This window comes from Monoraphidium neglectum (assembly GCF_000611645.1).
Source record: "Monoraphidium neglectum strain SAG 48.87 unplaced genomic scaffold scaffold01306, whole genome shotgun sequence".
Classification (NCBI taxonomy): Eukaryota; Viridiplantae; Chlorophyta; class Chlorophyceae; order Sphaeropleales; family Selenastraceae; genus Monoraphidium; species Monoraphidium neglectum.
The window spans coordinates 1-15197 of record NW_014012322.1 but is presented as its reverse complement, the minus strand read 5'-3'; the positions used below and the strand labels follow the sequence as shown (position 1 = coordinate 15197).

The 15197-nt window shown below is 65.0% G+C and overlaps 2 protein-coding genes across 2 annotated transcripts; one reads left to right on the top strand and one right to left on the bottom strand.

The window, feature by feature from the left end:
• Nucleotides 1–448: 448 nt before the first annotated feature.
• Nucleotides 449–6815, top strand: MNEG_7407 (Pyruvate decarboxylase isozyme 1; the record flags this gene model as incomplete). The annotated part of the gene is made up of 15 exons (XM_014044121.1): nt 449–562; nt 801–907; nt 1187–1360; nt 1642–1748; nt 2179–2256; nt 2611–2800; nt 3104–3188; nt 3466–3517; nt 3774–3844; nt 4319–4414; nt 4730–4862; nt 5222–5295; nt 5642–5756; nt 6043–6104; nt 6456–6815. The coding sequence occupies 15 exons, from the start codon at nt 449–451 to the stop codon at nt 6813–6815; spliced, it is 1818 nt and encodes a 605-aa protein (XP_013899575.1).
• A 5794-nt stretch (nt 6816–12609) lies between these two features.
• On the bottom strand, nt 12610–15183 carry MNEG_7406 (hypothetical protein; the record flags this gene model as incomplete). Its single annotated transcript, XM_014044120.1, has 7 exons — nt 12610–12651; nt 12949–13005; nt 13440–13508; nt 13883–13984; nt 14517–14614; nt 14877–14976; nt 15178–15183. 7 exons carry the CDS (start codon nt 15181–15183, stop codon nt 12610–12612), a joined length of 474 nt encoding a protein of 157 aa, XP_013899574.1.
• Nucleotides 15184–15197: the final 14 nt, after the last annotated feature.

Sequence of the window (15197 nt, the reverse complement as noted above, 5' to 3'; positions counted from 1 at the left end):
GCGTCCCTGCCGGCTGCCATGTGCGCCGATCCAACGCGCCGTGGCCCTTCAACTCCCCACAATCTCCCCAAGGCGTCCCCAACACGTCTCAGTACGCGACCTCCAGCGCCCCACACCACAGCCTCGGCAACCTCGAGGACATCAGCCAGGAGGTGCGATCTTGACCCTGATTTTGACCCTGACCTTGATCTGGACCACCGTGTCAGCGGGCCGCGGGCCGATCTCAAGGGGCGAAGCAGGGAGTGCTTCGTTAAATTGGCGGCAGCAGCAGCAGCAGCAGCGCCCCGAGGCGGCACGGACAGGAGGGAGGACGGGCCTGTGCGGCGGACGAGAACAGGGGGCGTGATATAGGGGCGTGTGGGCGGCCGTTGGGGGGTGGGGGCCGCCGCCGCCACGCCTGGGGTGCCGCGTTCGTCGCGGGGCGCCTCTTCACGGCTTCAACGGGCCGATGCGAGCGACCATAACGCAAGCCGGACGCGCCCCCGCTCGCAATCACCGCGGTCGACGAAACCTGCTGCTGCGCCTCCCCGTGTGTCAGGTCGATTGCTACAAGCCCGTAACGGTGAGAAGGCCGCCGCGGCGGCAGCCCCTGGGGCCGTGGAGCCTTGATGCTTGTCCTCCCCCCTGGCTCCTTCACCCTCCAGCCCCCAAAACACCAACACCCTGTTCATCCTCGTCCTCGCTCGCAACTGCCGTTTAAACGACAGTTGCGAGCAAAAACGACAGTTGCGAGCGAGGATGAGGATATGCAGGAGAGAGAAAATTCTCAATTGTGATGTGTGTCTGCCGCGCCCACCCAGGTGTACCAGACGATCCTCCGGTCACTGAGTGACGCGCGCTACCTGGTTGACAAGGCGCTGCTCAAGACCCTCGCACACAGGAAGCCTGTGCTGCTGGAGGTCTGCAGGTGCGCGCGTGTGCGTTTGACCGTTTGACCGCCGCCGCGTTTGACCGGGCGCGGCGGCGGGCGGCGGTGTGCGCACACGGGGACAATTCAGCTCAACTGGGGCTCGTCTGCCTGCTGGGCTCGCACCCGTCTGCCCCGGCGGCGGCATCACACATTGACCACCGTGTGCAAGGACGCGGCAGCCAACCATTCACGCCTGCAACGTGCGGCGGCAGGGCCCCTGTTCTGTCCCAACCCAACCACGTGACTCCCCCCACCCGGCCTCGCCCCGGACCCTAGGGACGTCGCTCTGCTGCCCCACCCTTCCTTCGGCCGCCGCGGCGAGCCGCTCGATGGTTTGGCCCGCCCTGTGCGCGACTGCAACGAGGGGAGCCTCGCGGCGGCGGCGGCGGCGATCGCGGGGTGGCTGGCAGAGAAGAAGCGGCCCCTGATCGTGGTCGGGCGGCGCGCAAGGTGGGCGGAGCGAGGTCGGGGCGAGCAGGGGCGCAGCGGGGCGGTACGGAGCAAGTCTGGGCCGTATTGCGTGTTCTAGTTTACGGAATCTGTTGGACAACTTGAGTGGCAAGCAGCTGCTTGCTGCTCGCAAGGTTGAGAGTTCCTAGCACTTCAAAAACGGGAATGCAGCCGCAGCAGCTGCGCAGGAGGGGCGTGCCACGCCGCAAAGGCGGCCCCTCTACGCCCGTCCGCCTTCGTTCCGCCCACATACACGTCGCCCGCGCGACTTCCCGCCCCAGGCACTACGGTGACCAGGTGCTGCGGTTTGCAGAGGCCAGCTGCTACGCGGTGACTGTGGTGGCGGACGGCAAGGGGCTGTTCCCGGAGGACCACCCCCAGTTCATAGGTGGGTTGCGCGCGCGCGTGTGTGTGTGTGTGTGTGTGTGTGTGTGTGTGTTGTGAGTGTGTGTGTGTATGCGTTTGTGAATGAGTGTGAAAAGCACGTGTGTGTGGGGGAAGCCTTCTTGCTGCTGCTGCCTCTCCTAATTGTGTAACCATCCTAAGTTTATTCCTAATCCTGCTATGCTTGATAAAAGCACACTCGGCTCATAGCTGGAATCAGCTTGTCATGCCAACTATCACACAGAGGCACAAATACACACAACAAACATAACACACACACTTGCAACTACGTGCGCTCGTGCACACATACACACACACACGCGTGCGCGCGTGCGCGTGCAAGCACGCGCGCTCGCACACGCGCACACGCACTCACACTCTACACACAAACACACACACACCACACACACGCCACATGCACACCCATTGACCAGGCGTCTACTTCAAGGGCTTCTCTGACCCGGCCTCAATTGCCGAGACTGTCGCCGCCTCCGACGCCCTGGTGTTCATAGGTGAGGGCGCGCTGTGACTGACGTACTGCGCCGCTTTTTAATCACACCCCAACCCACCCACCCCAAATCACATGTTGCCCCTCACCCTCGCCCGCGGGCCCAAGGCGACACCCCTGCTGCGGAGAGCCTCCTCTGCCACACAGGGGAAGGAGATCCTTTTGCCCACTCACGGCCCGCTTGAGAGTCCCGCTCCCTCTCCCACAACAAGCCGTCCCCACAACTGACCATCCAACACACCAGAAAAAAGGCACTGCCGTGCCAAACTTACTGCCCAGTTGCCGCCAATCCCATGTAATATCCCTCAACCCTCGAACCCCTTGTACCCCTGAACCCTAAACCCTGAACCCTCCCAAGGTGTCCACTTCCACGAGTTCAACTGGCCCAGCGTCCCGGACAACGCCACCCACGAGAGGAGCGTGATCCTCTACAAGAGCCGCGCCGTGCTCGGCCTCACGCGAGCCTTCACGACGGTGCCCACCTCGCGACTCCTGCCCGCGCTCGCGGCCCAGGTGGTGCCCAACCCGGGGGCCTACGCCTACTTCAAGTGCGTTGGTTGACCGCGCGTTTGACCGGGGTTGACTGGGCTGCTACTTCACTGGTTTGACCGGGACTTGACTGCTGCGCCACTGCCCTGGGTCTCACCTCGGCTGGACCCTGCAATGCGCTTCAGCGCTGAGCGCCCAGGTGGCAGCGGGCACGTCAGCATTGCTCTCAACCCACCCCACCTGTCACGTGCGCTGCTTTTGTGGGTGAGGTTGGGGAATCGCTCAGCTGTCAGATGGCCCGCCTCCCTCTGCCGCGGGGCCCAGGATTGGACCCTCCTGGCCGCCTGTGCTGCCGCGCGCAGGTCGCGGCCGTCCCTGCCCCCCCAGCTGCCGCCCAACGGCCCCGAGTTCACCGCCCCAGACGACGCCCCCCTCAAGACACAGCAGGTGCGGCGGGCGCGGACGGCCCCGGCCCTGCCTCCCCAGCGTTGCGCCCGCGTGCCAGCAGGTGTCAAGCCGTGATGGGGCTTGGGGCCTGCTTCACGTCGGGTCAGGCGGGGTGATAGCTGCGCTGTTTTGTGGACTGCGCCACTGCGCTTGCCTGCAGCGGCGTGCCACGACGCCAAGCCTCTCGGGTGCGGGACTGGCTCGTATCGCAGATAATTCGCATTTTTTGACCTTTCGCTGCCTCTTGAACCCAAATCGCGCCTCCTTGCCACCCCAGGTATACGACCTGGTAGAGTCGCTGGTGTCCACCCCAGGGTATGACCTCATCGGTGAGAGGCAGGCGTAGAGTGCGCCCGTTGAAAACCTGCGTCCTCGGCTGCCGCCGCCGCCGTCTCCACCCAGAAAGCCGCGCCTGTGCACCGCACGTGCCGACCGCCCGCCCAGCCTGCCGGAGAGGCGCTCTCGCCGCAGCTCGCGCCGCCGGCTGCTGGTGCTGCTGCATCCATCTGCGTCGCGACCGGCCTGCCGCCTTGACGAGCGGCGCCGGCTGCCCTGCCTCCGAACCCGCCAAACCCCCGCTGCCAGTTGACACTGGCGACGCCCTGTGGCGGGCGGGGCGCCTCAGGCTCGCGGCGGGGACGTCATACGAGTGCCAGGTGAGAAGGGCGGGGGAAGGACCGCTTAGAATATCACAGATTTCATGGCTTAGACGTGTGTGTGAGTGTGTAGGGGGTTGTGACGGGTAGAGGGGCGGCCGGGGAAAGAGGAGGGACGAAGGGGTCGGAGAGTTTTGATTTGGGGGAGGGGGCGGGCGGAAGGTCGGGGTCGCGCAGCCGCCCAGGCGCTGTCACATCAGGGCGGGGTGGGAGCACGTTCATTGCACGGTCCCTGCTGAGAGGCTGCCTTTGCTGCATGCCCCTCCAGCAAAGTCTGTGTGTTGAAACAACAACACGCAATCACACATACACACACACACACACAAGACGCAAATCACCCCGCACACAATGAACACGCGCAGCAACCCCCTCCACACACCACACGCGCATCAAGCAACCTGACCCCCCCCCTCCACACACACACACACTCACACGCGCGCGCGCGCGCGCGTGCTATCTACCACCTCCGCGCAGTTCCTGGCCGGCAACATCGGGCCTGCGCTGCCCTGTGGCCTGGGCTTCTCCCTGGGCGCCGCCACCAAGACCGGCAACAGGACCGTCATCATCATTGTGGGTACTATGCCTGCGGCTGGAACTCATTTGATTTGCACAGGTTTTGTTTGGAACAAACACATGCGTTCCATGTTTTGCGGAGGTATCCCTGTCCTGGTCTGCATGTGTGCACACTTACCCGTGCCCTCCACAACGTGCGCCCGGCTCCCGCTGCGCCGGCAGTGCCCTCGAAAGCAAGCCCCCTGCAGTGCCTTCCCGCCAACCTAGGCAACCCCTACTCAAACCCTCAAGTGATCCCGTGCCCTGCACCCTAAATCAAGAACACCCCACACCCCCGTCCTCGTCGCACAACCTCGCGCGTGCGTAATCCAGGGCGACGGCGGCCTGCAGATGACCGCGCAGGAGATCGGCACGTTCTCGCGCTTCGGGTCAAACGCGGTCGTGGTCGTGGTCAACAACGATGGATACGTGGTGGAGCGGTACCTGAGCCCCATCATACACGCATGTGAGCGCGCCAGATGTGTTGACACATTGCACTGTTTTCAAGTCAAGGCGGTCCGCTACGCTTTTCGTAGTGGCCCCGCGGCTCTGCACGGCCCTCATGCGGCTACTTTTCCAAGTGTGTTCAGTCACCCTCTGATGAGTCAGCCGTGTAAGGGCTCCGCTGCGGCCCTGCAACACGTCGATGGCAGCCCTTGACCAGCCGTGTCAGCCGCCCCCTGCCCACGATGCATCAGCCCTTAGATTTGGGCCTCTTTGGCCGCCCTTGACCACTCCCTGACCGCCATCCCACTGACCCTTCACGGCCCCTTGAACGCCCCGTTGACCGCCTTTGACCCCCCCCCTGACCGCCTGCCGCCGCAGCCTACAACTATGTGAACCGCTGGGACTACGCCGCCGTCGCCGCCGCCATGTGCAACGGCCACGGGCGCTACAAGGTGCGGGAGAAGCGGGAAAGAGGGGGGAGTGCAAGCACGTGCAGCAAGCCGTGACGCTTGCTGCTGGGCCGGGTGGGCCACCCCCACCTCCCCCCCCCTCCCCTCAAGAATCAGCCGCCCCTGCTTGCCTGCCCGTTCGCCTCATGCGCTCAGCCGGTTCCCGTCTGCATCGGCCTTCCTGCATGCGGCGGAACAGCGGGGCGGCCGCCTCCGCGCGATCCTGCAACGATTTCCGGCGGTGAAGCTGAGGGTTGAGGGGGGTTTAGATTTGGATCCTTGATTCTTGATCCTTAAGCCCCACAAGAAAGCCCCCTGACCTCTCTCCGGATCCCCCCTTTTTATAAAGGTGCTGCGCGCCACCTCGCTGGAGGAGGCCGAGGCGGCGTTCGGGGAGGCGCGGGCCCTCACGGACCACTTTGTGTTTTTGGAGATGGTGGTATCGCCCAAGGACGCGGCCCCATGTGAGGGCTCGGCCGGCGCCCGCCCCGCGGCCGCAATACGGGCGTTGGCTTGCGCGGCCGCAAATGGGGCGACGAGGGGGCGGGGGGGATGCTTCGCGCGGGCCGCCCCGGCCCTCGCGCACGGGCTAGCGAGTCAGCTGGTCCAGCCACAGGCGGTCGACGACTGCGTTACGTCGGCCGCTGGCTGCCAGTTCGGCCTAGAGAGTGCAAGGCTCATGCCCATGCAACCCCCCGCACAACCTAACCCATCCCCAACAAACCCCTTCAACGCCGCACTGCGTCGCAGCCGCGGGCGCCATGCGGCGCGCGTTCGCGGGCGCCTTCTTCTCGCCCTTCCCCCTTTACAAGGTGAGTGCCACTCACCGCAGCGCGTGTGTGTGTGTGTGGGGGGGGGCGGGCAGGTGGCGGCGCACGCCAGGACGCGTGGGGTGCGAGCCAGGGCAGCCTCCCCTCACCCGTGATTGCCCACGTACACGCTTGCCCCGCCGGAACGGTCCACTTCAGGGCCGTCACTTTCAAGGGACTCGGGCCCACCGCTGCACGACTGTACAGACTGTCAATCTTTCCAACATCGATCCAAGTTGGAGTTATTTTGATCGCCAACAGCATGACACACCAAAATGCCAACCAGCCTACCAACCAACTTCAACCACCAACCAAACCCAATCACCAACCGAACCACCTGCCAACCGACCCCAGAAGCGGCTCGAGGCTGAGCTCGGGCAGGACTTCGTCCGCCACTCCGCCGGCGTCGCGGCAAAGCGCACCATGAGCGAGTCCCTGTCGGAGGCCTTCGCCGCCGCCGCCATCTCCCCCCGCACCAGCCTCGACGATCTGCTGCCGCGGCCGCCGCTCAACGGCGGCGGCGGCGCGGGGGTGGGACGGGAGGGGGGGCCTGGGATGCCGACGATAGACTCTGTCGGGAGCCTGGCGGGCCTGACGGCGTCGGGATCGCGCGAGGACATCAATGGGGCGGCCGAGGCCAACGGCAGCAGCTGCGAGAGTAACGGGGACGCGTGCGGTGCGGCCGGGAACGGCCTGTCTCACGCGTCCGCGTGAGGGCGGCCGCGAGCCTCGCGGCCGCGCGGCACGCGGGGCCCGCGGCGCGCTCTGCTGTAAGGCCGAAAGGCAGCGCTGCTGCGGCTGGGGCGGCGCGGCTGGGCGGCGGGCGCTGCGTGGGCGCCACACAAGTGATCCAGCAACCGGCACACGGCACATGAGGTGCTGCCTCAGGGGTCCTCCGACCCTAGCGCTACGAGCAATTTATCTTGGACTTTTGTGCTTCGCTACTGTGACTCCTTGGTCATCCCTGGTTGGGTTGTCCCCCTTGTTGCGCCGCCGCCGCGCCTCTGGGCGCCGCCTTTGCTGGTTTGCACTGCAAGCAAGCTGCCGTGAGCGCACACGCCCACATGGCACACCTGCACACAGCGACACGATGCATTCACAAGAGCTGCTGAGATTCGACACACGCACCCACACACTCCACACACACACACACACACACACACACACATACACAGTGACACACACACACACGCCCCCGCAATGCACGCTCGTGCATGACATTATCATCAAGGCATCATGCACCCAGAAAGAGGCGCGACGATCACGCGCGCAGCTGACCCCTGTGACACGCATGCTGATTTGTGGCAGCCGCCCGCAGCTCTTGCAGGGCCTGGCGGCGCCCCACCAATTGATCGACGCAGCAGAACCGCAAAGGGCTCTGCTCAGCCGACCGTTGTACCCCTAGACTGGCACACCTGCCGCTCTGTACCACCTAATTCGCACGGCCACCGCTCTGTACCACACCGCCTCCGGCATGGCCAGCACGGTCCAGGACCCCCGGCGTGACGGCGTGCGGCAGCTCCTACAGCGGCACTGTTAACGGACTGACAGCCGTCCGTTGACTGTCCTTGAGAGTGACTGTCCTCACCTGAAGCATCATGCTGTGACCAGTAAGCAAGCAATCATGTTTTCGTTATGTTGTGTAATGTTGTGTAAGTCACGGAGCGTCGTCCATCCGTCCACCTGCTGGGTCCGTGGGCCAGTGACCCCAACAGGCTCTGTGCCGACAGCCGCGCGGGTGACACTGGCGGCTCCACCGGTTATTGTGCAAGAGCCCTCTGTGTAACAATCCTGATAGATGCTATTTCGTCGTGGCCATGAGCCAATCCCAGTCTTGGTGTTTTGTGTTGAAGCCTTCAGGAAGTGGCGGGCGCACCTTGGAGTGGCATCAAGATTGACTGGTGCACACACATGGCACGCGGGCCTCGCGATCGAGCAGGGCTGGCGATCGCTTGAGGTTTCACAGGGCAATACACACTTTTTACTCACATACACACGCACACTGGACATTTAGCTCCCCACCGACTGAGCACACGGGTTGCGTTCGACCGCGGCGTGCCCAGCCTGCACCGGAGGGCGCTGCTGCCGCGTCCAGTTGCCGCTAACGCTGACACATGACAAATGTCCGAGGAACACTGGGGCATGACGGGATTGGAATGGGCGTGTGGATGCCAAGGTGCTTGCTTGGGCGGCTCAAGCAGAGTGCAGAGCTGGGTGCTTTGAGGCGGGTGCTGTGAAGCCGGCCGGGGTGATCTGCGCCGGTGGCGTGTACACACGTGTGTCAAACACCGGCAGCAGAGCGTGTTGGCCTGTAAAATGCAAGGTGTTGGCACTACTCGCTGCATCTGCCTACAAGTGGTGTGTAGAGCAGCATGCAGGCAGTGCTGCGTTCTCCAAAGCGCACAGACTGGCGTTGCCGCGGAGCCGTGCAGCTTTAGCGGTGCCCGGCGCAGGGCAGGACTCGAGCAGCCGTCCGCCGAGGGGAGCGCGGCGCTCCCATTGAGACCTTGACCTTTCCGGCAAAAGGTTGTGTGTTTGTGAGGCTCAAAGCACAGGACCAACGGTGCACATGCGTAGTTGCCGGCGTCCCGTCGACTGTGCAACTAGCAGGCGAGTGGCACAGTCAGGGACGACGCTGGTAGCTAGATGCCAAAAATCAAACGTGGTGCGGTGTTCGTGTGCATGTCCTCCAGGTTGCCTACTGCAAAAGGCCCACTGCCAAAGGCCCAACACCCCCCTTGCACGTGATCAAGGGGGGCCGTGCTGTCGCGACATACGCGCCACGCAGGGCGGGTGGTCGAGCAGAAGCCCCGCCTTGGCTCGGACTTTTCAAGAGCAAGCGGCGGCGCCGCGCCGCGACAATACCCAGATACATACGTACCATCCAGCAATACCAAGTTTGCCCTGGCTCTGCGCAGATCACGACAACCACGTGGGTCATGAGGTTGGTTGGGGCAAAACGGGCCCGCTCAAACGAAGCCACGCCGCCCACCAGAATCACAGCCGCGTCGCAGGGCCCGCAAGTGAACTTTCCACCGCCTCCAAAGTGCAGCCTTGCGGTTTCGACCGGCACGCAAGCTTCCAAATGTTGCGTGTGAGCCCCAGCTCTCATCTGCAGGGCGGCGGCGGGCGGCAGGTGCCACCCGCTCGCTTCGTTTCGGGCCTCTCGGAGGCGAGTCGGTTTGAAACATCCATGCAATAGGCGAGCGTTCCAGGTTCCAGTGCTGCCAACCTGCAGTGGTGCGCGACAATCGGACGCTTGAAAGCTCGTTGCCGGTCGCATGCGGGCCACGCGCACCGCGGCGGCGGAGGCTCGGCTGCCATATAGGTGCACAGGTGGCGGCGCGTTGATGCGCAGCAGCGGTGTGCTCTGGTGAGATCAGATCAGCCGCACCAGCAAGCGCGGAGTGCCAGTGCGCTGCAGCAAACTTGGAAGGGGAGGGGGCAGCCGTTCCAGGGAAGATGCTCTTTTGGAAAGCGACTGCCAGGCAGCTACTATGTAGCCGAGGACAGGGCCGCCGGAGCGCATGCGCGTGCTGTGCTTACGTACAGGGTTGCAGCGTCCCTCAGCGACCCGCGCCAGGCTGCCTAGGCGGTCACGTGGGCTGCAGTTTTACGCGTGCGGCCGGCGCAAGGGCCCGCACGCCCACGCAGGCGCGCCCAAACTGCTGCGTGCGGCCCGCTTTCACGGCGTCGCGCGGCTGGGCATGAAAACACTAGCGTACTCGAGGGGGCGTCAGCGGTTCGGGTCCTGGGGTGGCGCTGAATCACAAGCAGCGCCCCCAGCCCCCGCCCGGCGAAGCAGCTGCTTGGGGCAAGCCGGCCCCAGAATCGCGCAGTGCAGCCCTATTAGTCCGGGGGTTTATTTGGCAGCCGGCGCGCCGGGCGGGTCCCAAGCCGCGGCCGCGCCTCTGACGGTTGCAAGGAGGTCTTTTGCAGGGCCGCCGGCAGCGCCTGTTTTTTGGAAGATGACGAGGCGCCGGGGCGTGCCCCGCTCTGGGAGGACGGATGACAACGGTGGGAAGGCGGGCAGCTGAGCAAGGAAGCGTGGAAAGACAGTTCTGGCGCACGAACGCGCGTGGCAGGGGCTGGCATCAGGCGCCGACTCCTGGGGGTGACCTGGGGGGAAGGAGGCAGTGCATAATAAACCCATCACGGGCGACACAACTCGGTCTGCCCTCTTCGCACGGCCGGCGCGCAGCAAACCGCGCGCGCGGCGGGACAGCATCTGGGATCGTTCGTGCGTCCCCCGCGCGCGCGCGCTTGGGGCGGCCCCCTCTTATTCGTGCAAGGCTGGCAGCACGCGGCGGGCCTGGCTTGTTGGGCGCCGCGGCCGGCGGCGCATTCGTTTTTTCGGGCCTTGGTGGCGGTTAGGGGTGGACCAAGCGTTGCCGCATCCCTCGAGTGCAGAACGTGTCTTGGGGGTGACTCATGGTCGGCTTGACGCGGTCTGGATGGGCGGGCCCCACCCATGCGCCCCTGCAAAAGCAAAACAGGGGCGGCAGGGGCCAAAGGGGATGGCTGCGCCGCGCCAGGGGGGCGCGGCCGGGAGCGCGACGGCTGTGGTGAAATGGACGAGGGAGGGGCCGGAAGACGGGCGGGCAGGAAAGGGGTGGGGGAGAGCAAGGGGGCAGGGCAGGGGAAGGGGTGCGTAGAGGGGATCGTGCGGGATGGTTCAAATATGAAAACAGAGGTAAGTGTTCCTTCCAATTAATCCTGCTTCCATCCGGGGGCCTGAGCAAGAGGTACTGCACAAAAGCCTATCATTCTCCAAGTACGCATACACACACACAACTCCATGTGTGCGTGTACTCTTTTTGGTGGTGGTGGTAGTGTCCCCCTGCCCGTAAGCAACGCGGGAAACAGGGCACCAGTCCTTGAGCGTGCGCCCCCAAAGCCTAACAAAAGGATGGGCTTTGCAGAATCTGTGGCCCCAACCCGACGATATGGCAAATGGCACATGCACGCGCCTGCCGCCGCCAGCTGGCGGCTTGCTTAGGAATGCTCGCCCCCGCCTCCGCGCGCGCAGTCGGGGGCGCCGCCGCCGGCTCGTCCAGCCCCCGTGTGTCCAATGGGCGGGCGCGGCGCATGCCGCCGCGGTGGATAGCAATGGTTTGGGAGGGCGACCCGTGGCGCCGCGGGCCCCTGCCGCACTCGTCGACGGCCCGCGCGCGCATCATTGGCCCTGCGCCACCTCAGGGGCACCTCGCCGCGGATAGTGACACCTGCCGCAGCGGCGGCGGCCGCGGCTGCGGCGTCCGCGGCGCCTCGGGCCCTGGCTCGCGCTCCAGGCCGCGGATCATCGCCTTGAGCGCCGAGACGACCTGGGGCATGCTCGGGCGAGCCGCGGGGTCCTGGTCCCAGCAGCTTCTTGCCAGCTGCGCGTAGGGCTGGGGGGTGGCGGCCTTGAAGGCGGGGCGGAGGCCTTTTTGGACGCTTTCCACGACCTCCTCCCTGCGCATGCCGCAGTAGGGCCTCTTGCCGGTGTACAGCTGTGAGCGACGCGATGGATTGGCGGCGGAGGGCATGCGGTTGGAGGTGTGGGAGGGGGGTGAAGCGTGCGGCGGGGCGGGCCGGGCGGGTCAGATTGTCACCGACAGAAGTTGCGGGGGTCCTTCGACCCCACAAACACCACGCCCAAAACCTGGCGACGGGCGGACGGACAAGTATATGACAGAGCAACCCCTCGACGCAACTTCAAGGTTCAGGCTTCATGTGTGTGGCCCACGCGCAGTCAAAATTGGATCCAGCCGGGTCAAACGGTGCACACGCGCGCGCACAGCAGGAGCAGAAGCAGCAACAGCACCACTGCAGCGGCGAGAGCCCCCACCTCCCACATGAGGATGCCAAAAGCATACGCGTCCACTGCGGGGGTCAGCTGCGGCGCGGCAGGACGGCACGCAGGACGGTTGAGTTGAAAGGCCGCAGCCCGCCAGCGCATGTCTGGAAAACGCCGAACCCTTCCCATACCCACAAACAAACGGCTGCGTCCATCCGAGTTAACGCCCAGATTGGGGCGCAGGCACATGCAAAGACAGCTGCCCGACCTCGACGCAGCACAACCAGGGCCGCGCATCATCCAGCACAACGGCCACCCTTCTTGCCTTTGTGCCGGCCCTCATCGCTTCAGGGGGCTTGTGGGTTATTGTGCCGGCGCCGCTGCAGTTGAGCACGAAAGACCTGAGGAGGGTGCATGGCAGTGCGGGCGGGATGGTCAGATGGATGGGCGGGGCGGCTGAGGGCAGACGTGTGCTCTGGTGTGCAAATCGACCACCAGCAACTAAACGAAGCGACAAATTATTTTCATTTGGTGACTCAAGAGGAGAGGAAGGGCAAGCTGGTGCAAACAGTATTACTAAGAGGTGAGCGCAGGCGTGAAATTTTCCTGTCCCATGCACCGGACGGACATGCATGTGCCGGCAGAATCCTTATCGGCAGGGGGGTGGTAGTGGAAGGGTGGGGGGGAGGGGGGCGGCGCGAGGGGTTGGGGGCCAGGAGGGGGAAATGCTCACTCTTGGTTCAGCATCTTGGCGAGCCCAAAGTCCGCCAGCTGGGGGAGGGGCGGGCGCAAACGCAGGAGCGGAGCGGAGCACCGCCGGTCAGGCGGCCGAACGAGCGATTCAGTCGAAGGGGCTGGTCGGTCCCCGCCGCAGGAGCCCGTGCCTGGCCGCCCCGTGTGCAGGGCGCCAACTGGGGCGCGTGCAGCGCGCCGTCAGTGGCAGCGCTTGCTGTGCGGGCAGCGTCTGCAGGGCTGACAGAGGTGACGTCGCGATGACGAGGCGGCGAGGTGAAAACGCAGACATGTGCAGCCGCGCATTTCTTGAGGGCCGGCCGCCCTCACACCCACCTTGCAGGCAAAGCCCAGGCTGCTGCTGACGTCGGTTTTGATCAGGATGTTTTCGGTCTGCGTGACGGCGGCGTTTGAACCGGGGTGCACTGGCGATCGATGTAAGCACGGCCAAGCTCAAAGGAAAACCACCAGCATCAGACCGCAGGAGGCGATCCGGGCGCCATTGCCTTCATTTATCGACAGCACCGCGCACAGGGGCCGCGGGCCATGGCCGACGAGGGCGGCCGACGACGGGGTGTGGAGCGAAGCCCGACGCAGGTGTGCCCAGCCCTCCTTGCGCCGTCTCTCTCTCCAAGACAAGCGCGCATGAGAGCCGCTCCGAGACGGCCCACAAACACCAATCACGCGCACACGTGTGCATGCACGCACACAAACGTGCACACCCCCCATACCCACACGCACGCATGCACACACGCACCCATGCCCGTATACACACACACACACACACATACACACACACACACACACACACACACACACATCCACACCTTGATGTCGCAGTGCAGCAGGCCGCGCTCGTGGACAAACGCGATGCTCCTGGCAATCTGCAGCAGGATCTGCGGGGACGAATACCAGGGTTCCAAAGGCGAAACGCGAGTGTCCCAACTGTCAGAGGCGGGGCGTCCGGCACACCAGCCAACAGCCCTCAGGCACACGTGCGTCAAGGTGAAATGTGGTTGCTTTGCATGTCCAGGTCAGCACTGAGGGCGTCTGAGGGAGTCCCCTGCGAGGGGCCCCCCATGTTCTCAAGCGGACGCGGCGATGGCATCTCAGTGGCCCGCTGGGTGGGGGGCCGCGGCCGGCAGAGGCAGCCCCTGCGCACGCGTGCGGCGTCGTGCGGCAGCGGCTCCCCAGAGTGCGCAAATGCGGCCCGCAAGCAGGATCTGAGCGCAGCCGGGAGCAGATGGCTGCTGTGTCGTAGCTATCTGACCTCAGCGGCCGTGAGGATGTCGATGGCGATCATCTTGTCTGACATGCGTGCGTGCACGACCCCGCGCCCGATGGCATCCCGAAGGGTGCCCTGGTCGCAGTACTGCAGGGGAAGGGGTGGTGAAGGGGAGCGGCCGCAGCAGGGGTGTGGGTTTGATGAACGACGCAGCGTACACACATCCCCAAGTCGCTTACGCACGAGCTGTGCCGTTTTGTTGTCCTCCCAAGTGCGCCAGCAGGCCCGCAGCCCCGGGCGACATAGGGCCCACTTAGCCATGACTCGGCGGGCCTGAGCGAGCCCCTCCCGCCATACGTTTTGGGGGGTGGTGCCGTACACAGCACGACGAGCCAATACCGACCCACAGCAAGCGAGGCGCCCTTCTCCCTTGCGCGCACAGTTTAGGCTGCCCAGCCCACCCACCCTACAAAACAAACACACACGACCAACACTTGCAGTGCTGTGCAAAGCTGTTGGCTGGCACACGCCCAGCAACCCAGCATCGGCCTCAGCCTCCCTGCCCCTCCGTCTTTCCCTCCCCTCCCTGTCCCTGCCAAGCTTTCTTCCCCACCCCCTCCACCGCTCATTCAATATGCTGATATCGCCCCCCCCCCTGGGAACCCAGTTCGAACCTCACCTCCATCACGATGATACTGCAGGCCATCGCCTCCTGGGGGTCGTCGGGCCGCAGCGGCCGGTACCGCGGCAGCCGCGCCGACGCCGGCGGAGACGCCCCTGCGGGCAGAAACACACGGCATGCCGGAGGGGGGCATGGGGAAGGGTTGGGGTGGGAGAAACCAGGCGCGGAAGCTGTGGCTGAGCCGGCAGGCGCGCGTGTAACTAGGGGACGCCCATTCGCGACATCCCTCACGCCAGTCACCCGGCGCGTGCAGGAAGGGCGTCTGGCGAGCACAACGGCAGCACGTCAGGCCCCTTCTATGCCCGCCGCCTTTCCTCCCGGGGCGGCAAGCGCCTCGCGCTTGCCCAACCGGCGCACCTGGGTCTCCTGCCTCCTCCACCATGTCTGTGAAGCAGCCGTAGACCCCCACCACCGCCGGGTGGCGGATGTGGGACAGCACAGCCATCTCCACCGCGTCCTGTCGGAGGGTGGTTGCGGAGGGACTCTGCATGTCGCAGCTACACACATACATAATCTTGAACACGCCAAGCTCCACACTGTCGATCTACATGTACGCGCGGCGGCGCCGCCACAGCTCGTACCTGCCGCGTCAACGCCCCCACCCCCAACCGGGTCCAACCACCCACCCCAAAACCCAAACCCTACCCCACCCCCCCACCTTCATGGCATCTCGTTGGT